The 15,491-nt window shown below is 44.3% G+C and overlaps 1 protein-coding gene across 1 annotated transcript in view; it reads left to right on the top strand.

Annotated features, from left to right (window-relative positions):
* Window positions 1–215: 215 nt before the first annotated feature.
* LOC115129551 (platelet-derived growth factor C-like) overlaps window positions 216–15,491 on the top strand; it is a 98,898-nt gene continuing 83,622 nt past the window's right edge. The window contains exon 1 of the mRNA XM_029660006.2: window positions 216–1,031. Within this exon, the coding sequence (XP_029515866.1) occupies window positions 920–1,031 (112 nt within the window). The 5' untranslated portion in view covers window positions 216–919. The remainder of the gene's footprint in view (window positions 1,032–15,491) is intronic.

Below are 15,491 nucleotides of genomic sequence, written 5' to 3'. Positions count from 1 at the left end.
GGACACACATGGTTTGTTATTGTAGACGTACTTTGTCAGGGACTTGTGAAAAAAAAAGAACAGAAAAATCCGTTTAATGACTTCGCAGATGTGGGGAGTGTAAGTTATTATAACACCATGCAACAGGAGAGCTGCAGCAACTAAATAGTTAACTTCCTGGGGAGTTTCCTTTGGTAAAAAGTTTCCTTATGTATAGCACCTGTTGGGTAGTCAGTTTGCAGTCTGCTTCTCCAAAAATACAGATGCTGTAGTCCCGGTTTTAGCGACAGCTAATAGTTCCAGTCTCCAGCAACCTCACCAAACAACTGGAGTCATGTGTGCTCTGCAATATCATCCACTTTACAAATTGTATCAAATTGCGCTGCACTCTCGTGGTATCTGCGATGACTGTGAAGTTTATTCTAATGCCTGCTAATCTTTGGACTGGAATTGCTTTGGAAACAGATTTTGGAAACTGAACGTCGCGTGCAGGCTACAGTATCGCACTTCTCCCTGGGCAAAAAAAAGTTGCACATTTCAGCATTTGCGAAATATTTCACTCAATATGTAACTCATTTGTTTCATTTGATGGAACCTCAAGCTGGAAATGGAAATGATTTAAAGCGCAGCAGCAATTTTCTAACGTCCAAGCCAATTTTCCATAAAAGCAACAGGTGCGCATCCGAACCAATAAGACTAGCACATAACGGCCATTAGTTTCAACGTTTTCTTATTGTGGACATTACAGGATTTTTATGACGTACATTGTTTTTCTCAAAGGACTCCGTTTTTGAATGAGGTTATGTGGATTTTACTCTGCGTTTGTCCGCTACAAAATGTCTCCAAAACAGCATTGGTGTCGTCCAAACAACTGTTGTGCGTGGTGATCGAAAACGTCCCGTGAACAGTGCATTGCAATCGCTTTCTGCCACTAATCCAAATGATCCTTCCATTATTCATCCTACTTGTGTCGCTTCTCCAAAAACATGGCTCAGAAGCTGAATCAAGTCACATCAGCAAATTCCAACAACCAAGTTTAAAGGAACAAAACGGTAAGTTGCGTGTTTTGGACTGTGTGTGTGTAGAGTTGTAACTTTTAACATGGTTTGAGTTGGAAATAAAGGTGTTGAGAATCTCACACATCCATTGCTGCTCATAAACAAATGGGCTTCTATAAGAGGAGCAGGTTTAAGCTACATCTTGCTTGAGTTTAAACGGCAATAAATACATATCTTATTCAGCTCAAGCAGCATTATCCGGGATAGGAAGTGGAAATGACCTTTTCAAGTGTGCCCATGTGTGGAAATGACCTTTTCAAGTGTGCCCATGTGTGTTTTTAAGGGGGGACCTGAGAGCGGTTTTCTCTATGATCATAAAACGCTCCATTCATTCAGTGGTAGTCACTCCAGATGTCATTTTACTTACCCTTTGAACCCCACTGATTTAGACGGTCAAATAAAACATTTCCCGTTTTAAAGTTAAAAAAAAACAAAACATGGTGAAACACATTAATTATTTATTCTTTCCAGCATGTGCAACTTGGAATCAAGCTGTTTGTTGTTGTGATGAGGTGTATGTGCGTGCATGCTTAAGTGCATAAATAGCCTATGCGCTTGCGCCTAGGTAGTGCTGCAGTTAATTTAACATTATTTGATGAAGCATACACAACGTGACCTAGCAATGTACTCTGTCCATCATTAATGTATTATATGTAAACAGTTTGCAGGTTTTTGCTTTACACTGATACTGAATCACTTTCTCTAAAACGTTGTTTATTCTACACTTACCAGCATCCTTACCAAGTCATTACAAACCCAACATAGTTTTCTAATGCAGAGCCCCCTCATGCTGTGGCAGTTCATATGGCACTCTATTTTCCACTTACATTTACATTTACATTTAAGTCATTTAGCAGACGCTCTTATCCAGAGCGACTTACAAATTGGTGCATTCACCTTATGACATCCAGTGGAACAGTAGTGCATCTAAATTTTTAAGGGGGGTGAGAGGGATTACTTTATCCTATCCTAGGTATTCCTTAAAGAGGTGGGGTTTCAGGTGTCTCCGGAAGGTGGTGATTGACTCCACTGTCCTGGCGTCGTGAGGGAGTTTGTTCCACCATTGGGGGGCCAGAGCAGCGAACAGTTTTGACTGGGCTGAGCGGGAACTGTACTTCCTCAGTGGTAGGGAGGCGAGCAGGCCAGAGGTGGATGAACGCAGTGCCCTTGTTTGGGTGTAGGGCCTGATCAGAGCCTGGAGGTACTGAGGTGCCGTTCCCCTCACAGCTCCGTAGGCAAGCACCATGGTCTTGTAGCGGATGCGAGCTTCAACTGGAAGCCAGTGGAGAGAGCGGAGGAGCGGGGTGACGTGAGAGAACTTGGGAAGGTTGAACACCAGACGGGCTGCGGCGTTCTGGATGAGTTGTAGGGGTTTAATGGCACAGGCAGGGAGCCCAGCCAACAGCGAGTTGCAGTAATCCAGACGGGAGATGACAAGTGCCTGGATTAGGACCTGCGCCGCTTCCTGTGTGAGGCAGGGTCGTACTCTGCGGATGTTGTAGAGCATGAACCTACAGGAACGGGCCACCGCCTTGATGTTAGTTGAGAACGACAGGGTGTTGTCCAGGATCACGCCAAGGTTCTTAGCGCTCTGGGAGGAGGACACAGTGGAGTTGTCAACCGTGATGGCGAGATCATGGAACGGGCAGTCCTTCCCGGGAGGAAGAGCAGCTCTGTCTTGCCGAGGTTCAGCTTGAGGTGGTGATCCGTCATCCACACTGATATGTCTGCCAGACATGCAGAGATGCGATTCGCCACCTGGTCATCAGAAGGGGGAAAGGAGAAGATTAATTGTGTGTCGTCTGCATAGCAATGATAGGAGAGACCATGTGAGGTTATGACAGAGCCAAGTGACTTGGTGTATAGCGAGAATAGGAGAGGGCCTAGAACAGAGCCCTGGGGGACACCAGTGGTGAGAGCACGTGGTGTGGAGACGGATTCTCGCCACGCCACCTGGTAGGAGCGACCTGTCAGGTAGGACGCAATCCAAGCGTGGGCCGCGCCGGAGATGCCCAACTCGGAGAGGGTGGAGAGGAGGATCTGATGGTTCACAGTATCGAAGGCAGCCGATAGGTCTAGAAGGACGAGAGCAGAGGAGAGAGAGTTAGCTTTAGCAGTGCGGAGCGCCTCCGTGATACAGAGAAGAGCAGTCTCAGTTGAATGACTAGTCTTGAAACCTGACTGATATGGATCAAGAAGGTCATTCTGAGCGAGATAGCGGGAGAGCTGGCCAAGGACGGCACGTTCAAGAGTTTTGGAGAGAAAAGAAAGAAGGGATACTGGTCTGTAGTTGTTGACATCGGAGGGATCGAGTGTAGGTTTTTTCAGAAGGGTGCAACTCTCCTCTCTTGAAGACGGAAGGGACGTAGCCAGCGGTCAGGGATGAGTTGATGAGCGAGGTGAGGTAAGGGAGAAGGTCTCCGGATATGGTCTGGAGAAGAGAGGAGGGGATAGGGTCAAGCGAGCAGGTTGTTGGGCGGCCGGCCGTCACAAGACGCGAGATTTCATCTGGAGAGAGAGGGAGAAAGAGGTCAGAGCACAGGGTAGGGCAGTGTGAGCAGAACCAGCGGTGTCGTTTGACTTAGCAAACGAGGATCGGATGTCGTCGACCTTCTTTTCAAAATGGTTGATGAAGTCATCTGCAGAGAGGGAGGAGGGGGAGGAGGATTCAGGAGGGAGGAGAAGGTGGCAAAGAGCTTCCTAGGGTTAGAGGCAGATGCTTGGAATTTAGAGTGGTAGAAAGTGGCTTTAGCAGCAGAGAGAGAAGAGGAGAATGTAGAGAGGAGGGAGTGAAAGGATGCCAGGTCCGCAGGGAGGCGGGTTTTCCTCCATTTCCGCTCGGCTGCCCGGAGCCCTGTTCTGTGAGCTCGCAATGAGTCGTCGAGCCACGGAGCGGGAGGGGAGGACCGAGCCGGCCTGGAGGATAGGGGACATAGAGAGTCAAAGGATGCAGAAAGGGAGGAGAGGAGGGTTGAGGAGGCAGAATCAGGAGATAGGTTGGAGAAGGTTTGAGCAGAGGGAAGAGATGATAGGATGGAAGAGGAGAGAGTAGCGGGGGAGAGAGAGCGAAGGTTGGGACGGCGCGATACCATCCGAGTAGGGGCAGTGTGGGAAGTGTTGGATGAGAGCGAGAGGGAGAAGGATACAAGGTAGTGGTCGGAGACTTGGAGTGGAGTTGCAATGAGGTTAGTGGAAGAACAGCATCTAGTAAAGATGAGGTCGAGCGTATTTCCTGCCTTGTGAGTAGGGGGAAGGTGAGAGGGTGAGGTCAAAAGAGGAGAGGAGTGGAAAGAAGGAGGCAGAGAGGAATGAGTCAAAGGTAGACGTGGGGAGGTTAAAGTCGCCCAGAACTGTGAGAGGTGAGCCGTCCTCAGGAAAGGAGCTTATCAAGGCATCAAGCTCATTGATGAACTCTCCGAGGGAACCTGGAGGGCGATAAATGATAAGGATGTTAAGCTTGAAAGGGCTGGTAACTGTGACAGCATGGAATTCAAAGGAGGCGATAGACAGATGGGTAAGGGGAGAAAGAGAGAATGACCACTTGGGAGAGATGAGGATCCCGGTGCCACCACCCCGCTGACCAGAAGCTCTCGGGGTGTGCGAGAACACGTGGGCAGACGAAGAGAGAGCAGTAGGAGTAGCAGTGTTGTCTGTGGTGATCCATGTTTCCGTCAGTGCCAAGAAGTCGAGGGACTGGAGGGAGGCATAGGCTAAGATGAACTCTGCCTTGTTGGCCGCAGATCGGCAGTTCCAGAGGCTACCGGAGACCTGGAACTCCACGTGGGTCGTGCGCGCTGGGACCACCAGATTAGGGTGGCCGCGGCCACGCGGTGTGGAGCGTTTGTATGGTCTGTGCAGAGAGGAGAGAACAGGGATAGACAGACACATAGTTGACAGGCTACACAAGAGGCTACGCTAATGCAAAGGAGATTGGAATGACAAGTGGACTACACGTCTCGAATGTTCAGAAAGTTAAGCTTACGTAGCAAGAATCTTATTGACTAAAATTATTAAAATGATACAGTACTGCTGAAGTAGGCTAGCTGGCAGAGGCTGCGTTGTTGACTATGTAGGCTAGCTGGCAGTGGCTGCGTTGTTGACACTACACTAATCAAGTCGTTCCGTTGAGTGTAATAGTTTCTACTGTGCTGCTATTCGGGGCTAGCTGGCTAGCTAGCAGTGTTGATTACGTTACGTTGCGTTAAAAGAACGACAATAGCTGGCTAGCTAACCTAGGAAATCGCTCTAGACTACACAATTATCTTTGATACAAAGACGGCTATGTAGCTAGCTATGTAGCTAGCTACGATCAAACAAATCAAACCGTTGTACTGTAATGAAATGAAATGAAAAATGTGATACTACCTGTTGAGCGAAGCGAAATGCGACCGGGTTGTTGAGTGCGGAAGTCTGTTCGGTAGACGTTGGCTAGCTGTTGGCTAGCTAGCAGTGTCTCCTACGTTAAGGACGACAAATAGCTGGCTAGCTAACCTCGGTAAATTAAGATAATCACTCTAAAACTACACACTCTAAACTACACAATTATCTTGGATACGAAGACAGCAAAGACAACTATGTAGCTAGCTAACACTACACTAATCAAGTCGTTCAGTTGAGTGTAATAGTTGTGCTGCTAATCGGTAGACAGTGGACGTTAGCTAGCTGGCTAGCTGCAGGGCAGATAGCAGTGTAGACTGCGTTAGGACGACGAAATACGATAATTACGCAATTATCTATGATACAAAGACGGCTATGTAGCTAGCTAAGGAGAAATTGCTAAGATTAGACAAATCAAACCGTTGTACTATAATGAAATGTAATGAAATGTAATACTACCTGCGGACCGAGTGCGGATGTGACCGCTCGCTCCAAGCCTCAAAAGAATTGGGGAATCCTCCAAAGTGATACGCTACTATGCAAAGTCTTCCAGAGCCACCAGTCATAAGCTTTAAGACATGTCCTACCCTAAATTACAGCTATCTTTCTAGTGACTCTAAAAAAGAACCCAGGGGCTCTTTTAAATGCAACCAGTCCAACCATTGCAGAAAACTCGCACAGAAAAAGCTTTACTAGTCGTTGTCCTCTTCTACCGTCATCCCAAACAGCTCATTTGCATATTTCCATTCCTCTATCTGCATTTAACCAGAGATCTTTATATAATGATGAGATGCTCATGTCTCCGCCCTAAAAATAGGCAGGCGACAAGCATAGGTCTGCATATTAAGCCCATAGAAACCCATTGGGCCTATTTTGGTGAGAGTGAAACCTCTCGCTTCACCACTTCATCTCTAATTTAAGTACTTGTGGAGGTCAAGGGCAGGAAGTGTTGTCCTTCCGTTGGGCCCTGATCAAAGCCTCGCCCCAGGATCCCCATCTAATCAATCTGGCCATGGAGAAAAACAAGTGGGCTGTTGAACCATAAAACCTGCTCTTAAAACAGTGGCCACAGATGGAATGATATTAAAGGCCCTGGCTAGCGGTAATCGTTGACTATGATGTGTGAGTCGTTTCACCAGAGCTCTGGTGTGTTGGTGATTGCTGATGCTCTGCCACAATTTGATATTGGTCTGCTGGAAAAGCTAGACCTGTCTGGCATGTTTAGTGGTGGCTGCTGGGAGAGTTACAATCTGGGGTAATTTAAGTCTTTATTTATCTGTTATTTTACCAGGTAAGTTGACTGAGAACCCATTCTCATTTGCAGCAACAACATGGGGAATAGTTACAGGGGAGAGGGATTAATTAGCCAATTGTAAACTGGGGATTATTGGGTAACCATGATGGTTTGAGGGCCAGATTGCCATGGGATCTTTAATGACCTCAGAGAGTCAGGACACCCATTTAACGTCCCATCCAAAAGACTGCACCCTACACAGGGCAGTGTCCCCAATCACTGCCCCTGGGAATTGGGATATTTTTTTAGACCAGAGGAAAGAGTGCCTCCTACTGGCCCTCCAACACCACTTCCAGCAGCATCTGGTCTCCCATCCAGGAACTGACCAGGACCAACCCTGCTTAGCTTCAGAAGCAAGCCAGCAGTGGTATGCAGGGTGGTATGCTGCTGCTGATGACACTATAGATGTCTATCAGTCACTGCAAGGTTGCTAGTGCGGTTCCTCTACTCTTAGTCTTAGCTTGGTTGCTAGAGCAGTCCTTCTACTACGATAACTTTCTCCAAGGAAACTGCTGTTGACTTTTGTTATGCAACCTGAAACATAGGATATCATCTTTTGGTCAGCCAGACTCCAGCCACCCAAGTCATAGACTGTTCTCTCTGCTACTGCATGGCAAGTGGTACCGGAGCACCAAGTCTGGGACCAAAAGGCTCCTGAATAGCTTCTACACCAATCCATAAGACTGCTGGATGGCTACCCGGACTGTTTGCATTGACCTCCTTTTTTTTTCTTGCGCCGACTCTATGCAAACTCACTGTACTCAACCCACACACTCAAACTTACTACACTGACACTCCAACACACACAAACACACAACACACACACACATGCATATTGACGCCCCACACACACACTTTCACACTTTTCACACACGCTACTCTGTTTATTATCTATCCTGATTGCCTAGTCATTTCTACCGCTACCTGCATGTACGTATTCACTCGGGGTTCACAGGCCAATAGGGAAATGTGCAGTTTTTCACGTGTACACGTGAAATGTCTGGGGAATGGGGATAGAGAAGTGCAGTGTGCATTCAACAGGTCCCAATAAGAACAAGTCAACAGGCAATCTGTAACCAACATGCATAATGGGTGAAAAACATGGGGTGGTATAGTTGTTCGCGACAGACCGAGAACTTGGGACTTGAAATGTGTACATGGAAGTGTAACTTTAGTTTCATACATTGATGTCAATGGATATTTGCATCAAAATTCATGTTACTGGTGCAAATCTCAAGTCACCCTCTAGTCTAGCCCATATGTATCTGGAGATTTGACCAAACCTCTCCATGTAATTTTTTTACTTACTCTACTGTAGTTTCATACAAAGCCAAACATAATTTCCTCACATCAAAGCCATAGTTTGGTTGAAGTCAGCGTATTGCATGTTTTGCTCTGTTTAGGAAGTAACGCCTCTCCCTATCAGGCAATTATTACCCAACATTTGCTGGCTTGACTTACTAGGGTGGTTTATATAGCTGTTAGCCCATGCTGTTGGCAGCTACCAGCTTGGCAGCTTGGATTCACATTGCCAGTCTGTTATTGTGTTAAATGGTTTCCATAGTAGTTTATATTTTAATTGGAAATTACGGTATAGCTGTAAAACTGGTGACATGGCACCAAAAGGATTTGGAATATACAGTTATCCTTTAATAATATAAGTTTCTCTGGGAAAAGTCGTTTTCAGTTAGAGTAAGTTGTAAATTGACAAATCTTAACAAAGAACTAATGTACAGTTACTCGCACTATAGTAGTTGGCCTACACTGACAACTACGGTCTAGTTGAGGAAGAAAAAAAAAGCTAATTGGATGATGCTTTACTTAAAGTAACTTACAATGAAACTGCAATACAAATATACCTGAAAATATACTGACCACACAAGCGCTTTCCCGCGCTGAGACACTAAACAGTCTGTCTCGTTGCCACAAGCAGTTCATGTAGACTTATTTCCCCCACACCACTTCAGTCTCAAGTGAGGACTAACAGTGAATAACAGTGTCTATATTTTTGCTGTCAGTATAACTTGAACATCGGAGCCCTGAATTTGGCAAGCGAGCATGCCACCGCCTGCCTGCTGTTTGTCATTTTGGGCAGCGAGTGTACATTCTCCTCAGGCAAGAGGGAGTTTCTCAAGGGAACTGGGTCACAGTTTTTTTTAAAGCTCTGCATTGGCTGAGAAAGCCTCCAGGCAGGCAGTAGCTTCTCTCTCATTTGCAGTATCAACATTGCCCCAGATACTTTGGAAGGACCTATTGTTTTCAGCAGAATCAATGTCCTCTTGAGGTCAGTATGCAGCTCAAAACATCTTGACATTGTCATCGATATGTCCCTGTTAGGAGTGTCACCCATCCAGCCAAAGGTGTGTGTAATGTGCGTGCCTTTTCTTTTAGTATTAAATGCCCTCCGTGTCCTTTTAAATAGTAAGTGTGGAATAATCTTGCTATACTATGTGGATAGGGAACACCTGCGGATTCTCAACTTTTAATTCATCTACCAGTCAAGGCCTAAACTATAGCCAGCATGCTGATTGTCAATGCCAATTATGGATTCATGTAAATCATGAATAGCAGAGACATGTACGTAATACAATTTTTGTTTTCAGCTTGAACCATTTCAATGTAACAATTTGGCTGTTTCCACCTGTGAACCAGTGACGAAATAACTGTCTGGAGACACAGAGCCAACCAATCCCAAGAACATTCTTTCCTTATCTGCTGCAAATCCTTATCTGCTGCAAAATGAAATGCCTCATTGGAAAAATCAATTCATGAGCGATTCTTAGATAACATTCATTAAAATCTACTGCTATCAGCTGCCTACAATTGCTTCAGCACATGGAATATAGTGAGCACTTCTTTAGCTATTTCATCGATGGATTAGGCCTACAGCTGAAAATATATTCAGTATGGAAATGAGCACCGAGTCCAAGCACAGAGTTTCCCAGAGGAGGCAAAAATATAAAGAGCTCATAAATTTGGTCATATAAACGCACCACTGTAAATAGCCCAATGCTAACATTGACATTGAATGGGAGAGAAGATACAGTCTAGACATGAGTATGTCTGTCTCAAATTAGGATTACCTGTCAGTGCAAATACCTGTCATTTAGTCCTCTGCAGAATCTTTTCCTCAAGTTTCTCTTTTTTGTCAGCTGCACTTCGGCCAGTGGTTTATGTGCTCATTGCCACGCACACTTGACGTAATCCATTGGCATTTTCAAAAACATTGAGGTGAAATAGGCTACATGTAACTACTGTGTTACATAAATAAAATAGACATTACATAGGTCTAGGCATACATTTCCTTGGAAAATGTCTTGAGGAGAAAGCATTTCTGAAATGACTAAACGAGAGAATGTAAATATAGCTGTTGGCATAATCAGTGCATTACTATTGGGTAATTAGCATGTTATCATTCTTGCGGTGGCTTCGTCTCGAGTGCAGTTCATATTGGCACTTCCAAACTGAATACATTTGGATTACCTGTAGCTGTGTTTGAGGATTTGTACATTGCTGGAACAGCCCTGCACTTGAATGGATTTAAGCTGTCTGTGGGGATATTGGCTGTTTTGAAAGTAAACTGAATTCCATTAGACTTACAATTTTGACCTTGGTTACCGTCTCTGGAGGGTATGTCTACATAGTTTTTGCAGATGTCATCGCCCTCTTTCAGAGAACTATTTGAAAAGTGTCTTGTTCTGTCAATACGCCGGGCTTGGGCGTTGCCTTGCAGTTGATTGACAAGGAGCTTGACCCTGAACAAGTACCAAAAAGTAGTGCAGCAGTGGTTTCTAATATAGAGATGGATTGGGAGAGGCAGATGCAACATTTTGGGGTTAATTCTGTGCTTACATTTTGCAGAGAAGGGAACAAAGTAGTATTGCTTTGGTACAAGAAGTGCAGAGCTGGTTATTGAGGGATTGGTTACTATGCTAAATGTTCACAGAATATTAATCACTCAAGAGATGTAAAAAGATTTGGCATGGGTCCCCAGATCCTCAAAAAGATCTACAGCTGCACCATCGAAGGCATCCTGACCCGGTTGCGTCATCCAGGTTTGGCAACTGCTTTGCATCCGACCGTAAGGCGCTATAGAGGGTAGTGCAAAGGCCCAGTACATCAATGGAGCCAACCTTCCTGTCATCCAGGACCTACATACTGTTGAAGTCAGAAGATTACATACACGTTAGCCAAATGCATTTAAACTCAGTTTTTCACAATTCCTGACAATTAAACCTTAGGTCAGGTAGGATCATCACTTTATTTTAAGAATGTGAAATGTCAGAATAATAGTAGAGTATTTATTTCAGCTTTTATTTCTTTCACATTCCCAGTGGGTCAGAAGTTTACATACTAATTTAGTGTATTTGTTAGCATTGCCTTTACATTGTTTAACTTGGGTCAAATGTTCCGGTAGTCTTCCACAAGCTTCCCACAATAAGTTGGGTGAAATTTGACCCGTTCCTCCTGACAGAGCTGGTGTAACTGAGCCAGGTTTGTAGCCCTTGCTCACACACCTTTTCAGTTCTGCCCACAATATTTCTATGGGATTGAGGTCAGGGCTTTGTGATGGCCATTTCAATACCTTGACTTTGTTGTCCTTAAGCCATTTTGCCACAACTTTGGAAGTATGCTTGGGGTCATTGTCCATTTAGAAGACCCATTTGCGACCAAGCATTAACTTCCTGACTGTCTTGAGATTTTGCTTCAATATATCCACATAATTTTCTGTTCTCATGATGCCATCTATTTTGTGAAGTGCACCAGTCCCTCCTGCAGCAAAGCGCCCCCACAGCATGATGCTGCCACCCGGTGCTTCATGGTTAGGATGGTGTTCTTCGGCTTGCAAGCATCCCCGTTCATTATGGCCAAACAGTTCTATTTTTTATTTCATCAGGCCAGAGGACATTTCTTCAAAAAGTTAGATCATTGTCCCCATGTGCAGTTGCAAACTGTAGTCTGTCTTTTTTATGGCGGTTTTGGAGCAGTGGCTTCTGCCTTGCTGAGCGGCCTTTCAGGTTATGTCGATGTGGGACTCATTTTACTGTGGATATAGATACTGGTGGAAATAGGTACACAAGTATTTTCATAGGGTCCTTTGCTGTTGTTCTGGGATTGATTTGCACTTTTCGCACCAAAGTAAGTTCATCTCTAGGACGGACACAGAACTCGTCTCCTTCCTGAGCGGTATGACGGCTGCGTGTTCGATGGTGTTTATACTTGCGTACTATTGTTTGTACAGATAAATGTGGTACCTTCAGGCGATTGGAAATTGCTCCCAAAGATTAACCAGACTTTTGGAGGTCTGCATTTTTTCTGAGGTCTTGGCTGATTTCTTTAGATTTTCCCATGATGTCAAGCAAAGAGGCAGTGAGTTGGAAGGTAGGCCTTTTTAAATGCATCCACGGGCACACCTCCAATTGACTCAAATGATGTCTGAAGCTTCTAAAGCCATGACATCATTTTATTGAATTTTCCAAGCTGTTTAAAGGCACAGTCAACTTAGTGTATGTGAACTTCTGACCCACTGGAATTGTGATGCAGTGAAATAATCTCTGTAAACAATTGTTGGAAAAATTGCTTGTCGTGCACAAAGTACATGTCCTAACCGACTTTCCGAAACTATAGTTTGTTAACAAGAAATGTGTGTAGTGGTTGAAAAACCAGTTTTAATGACTCCAACCTAAAGTGTATGTAAACTTCTGACTTCAACTGTATATACTAGGTGGTGTCTGTAGAAGGCCCAAAAAATTGTGAAGGACTCTAGTCACCCGTCAGAGCAGTCTATCTGCTACCACATGGCAAGCTCTACAAGAGTGCCAAATTTAAAAGTCTCCTTAACAGCTTCTACTCTGAATAGCTCAGCGAGGAGTGACACAGCGGTCTATGGCACTGCATCTCAGTGCTAGAGGCGTCACTACAGACTTGGGTTTAATCCTGGGCTGTATCACAACCGGCTGTGATCGGGAATCCCAAATGGCGGCTCACAATTGGCCCAGCGTCGTCCGGGCTATGGGAGGGTTTGGTCGGTGTAGGCCGTCATTGTAAATAAGAATTTGTTCTTAACTGACTTGCCTAGTTAAATAAAGGTTTTTACACTGCTGATTTTTGCTGTTACCTGTTGTATACGGAGCATGTGACAAATCAAATTTAATTTGATTTTATGTAAGCATATGTTGTCTTTCAATCATTGACCAGTTATCAAACCCAGACTATTATATTCAGAAATTGCCATTCTGATTAATTATGTTTTACAACTTCCATTGTGACCATGGATTTCCTGAATAAATCTGAGTGTTTTTCAGGCATGACTCCAATGTATGCATCCAGCAGCCCCCACACACCAAATAATAACAATTTATCCTCACTTTTGGCATGGTCCAGGGTGGCAGGACTACCAACCCAGCAGTCTGGGAACAATGTGTCTGTTGCTCCATTAGAACAGTGGTTCTCAAACGTATTTAGGCCAGGGACTCTTTTTGTGATAGCAAATTCATCAGGGACCCCCCTCATGAATAACAATAGCGTACAAGGAGTTCTACTCGACCATGGCAGTGCAGTCCCAACAAACCAAGTCTCGGGCCCCGGGAAGGAACATTTTTTAAGGCCCATCACATGACATTGGAGAGAAAATGTTGCAGTTGTCAAGCAAATAAAAATAAAAATTGTCACGGGACGAGTATTTTAATCAGCTTTAAAGCCAATATCCTGTAATTCTACACATTTTGACATGAGGCTGAGAAAGAAGTTAGCCATTTTAGAGGTTAAATTACAGTGCATTTTTTTAATTGTTGGGGGGGATACAAGAGAAATTGAGTAAAAGTTTTTACAATTGATGGAATACTGTGGATACCAATATCCCTGTGAGCCTCCCGGGCCCATGTTGCCCAGGGTTAAGAACATACATTGTAGATTGTAATACAATAATATTATTGTCAATTTATTCCATGGATACCTTGGCCAAAACGTGTGTTTAATCTGTCATTAATATCTATATTTACTGTGATATATACATTTTAAAAAGAGAACCCTGCACTAGAATGTTCTCCTCTTCCGCTGTAACAGTCTGAAGGTAAAAGTCATAGTCATAGTCAATTGACACAATTTCTGATCTAATTCCGAGAGGTTGTGATGTGTAATCTGCTGCACATTGATTACGATATCAGAGCAAGATCAACTTCTCACTGGGGTTTATATGCTAGTTTGAGCAGTCTGTTGGAACATGGAAAAAGATTACTAGTACTGGAGCTTGTATACTGTTAGAGTTTTACAGGAGCCCCACATCAGCTGTTCTCACATGCTGGGCTTCATATACTGTAGGTCAGTCAGGGAATGAGTGAGGAGGGAAGCTAGATACAGTTTAAAATTTGTGTAGAGTTTTCCATTTTTTAAGGGGGACTGAACTGGCCTCGTTTTTCATATTGCTCATTAAGAAATGGTAGCGGCCATGACTGAAGCTAGCGGCCATGACTGAAGCCAAACGAGAGCTGTGCTGGATGTAGTTTGGTGTTTCTTAGGTGTGTCTTTGCCATTCAATCGCAACAAACAAGGGCTTTAGTGAGTAGTGATGGCGAGGTAAGCTAAACTAGCTTTGCTATGGAGATAAGGTTTTAAGTTGAGGACTTCTCCCCTCCTGACTGACTCGCCATCTTGATGGTCTGCAAATTCAGTTCTATGTTTAGGCTAAAATCTGCGCTGACCTTGTGTTTAGCCAAGCTGAGAGCAGCTAGCTAGCATAGCTTGGGTATAGCGGCAGCTGGCTAGCCTGTCCTATCACAGTTATTCCAAAGTAGAAAGAACAAGGGTCTGGAATGTGTTTCATAAGAAACTCGTTCTACAACACCTTGAGTCTGCTCAGCTGTCCTACAACACAATATTCTATAACTGTCTATTTTTGTCTCGTCTCTCCTTATGTCTGCTGTTAGATCTTTCCCAGAACTACTAAAATCCCTATAGGTGTAGGCTACATGTGGACATTGCCCAGCTTGAGTGTAGATACATTTATCAACAGAAAAAATCAAGCAGGTTAGTATTTTTAACATGAATCTGGTTCTGAAGGCAGCTCTGCAGAGTGGTCACTAGCTGGCACAACCACAAAGTTTTAAAATCAGATTTTAAACATAACCCAACCTTAAACACACCGCTAACCCTAATGCCTAAACTTCACCTTAAACGTTTTTGTTTCGATAGGCAATTTTGACTAGCAGAAATCACTGCGTTCTGTAGTGTTTCCCCCAGGAGTTTTTCATCAGCGGTGGCAACGTTTTTTCTGGATCAAAATGGGATTTAAGTGGTAGGCCTGGTGGGGGCATTGTAGTGGGCGTTAGGGTTGGGTGGTAGCCAGATTTTCATATGATCAATACCGTCCTTCTCTCATCCCAGGATTTATTGTAGTAGCGGTTAAGTACACAAAAAAAGCCAATTGGGCGTCTACTACCAGAATGCTAACAAAATTGGCAGAAGTACTAGTGAATGACGCCCTGTCTCCAGATTAAATCGGCCACTTAGCTAACTAGCAAGTTAATCCAAATACACAGCTGGATGTAACACCTCCCGCTTTCTCCCGTAGTGCTGTATTTACACCAACAAAAAAACATGTGACTAGGGCTCTACAGTACAACCTTGGTTGGATATTGGTTGGATATGCAACTAAATATTTAGCTGTGCGACCATTCGTTTTATTTTGGGAGCCATGACACTAACTAATGTCCCAGACAAGTATTGTTATTATGAGTGCCCTAGAGAGAAAAAAGTGAGTGCAGATGAGTTAGTGTCAGGGTTGC

Source organism: Oncorhynchus nerka, linkage group LG5 (genome assembly GCF_034236695.1).
Source record: "Oncorhynchus nerka isolate Pitt River linkage group LG5, Oner_Uvic_2.0, whole genome shotgun sequence".
NCBI lineage: Eukaryota > Metazoa > Chordata > Actinopteri > Salmoniformes > Salmonidae > Oncorhynchus > Oncorhynchus nerka.
The sequence above is the reverse complement of the archived record's forward strand: the minus strand, read 5'-3'. Positions and strand labels throughout refer to the sequence as shown.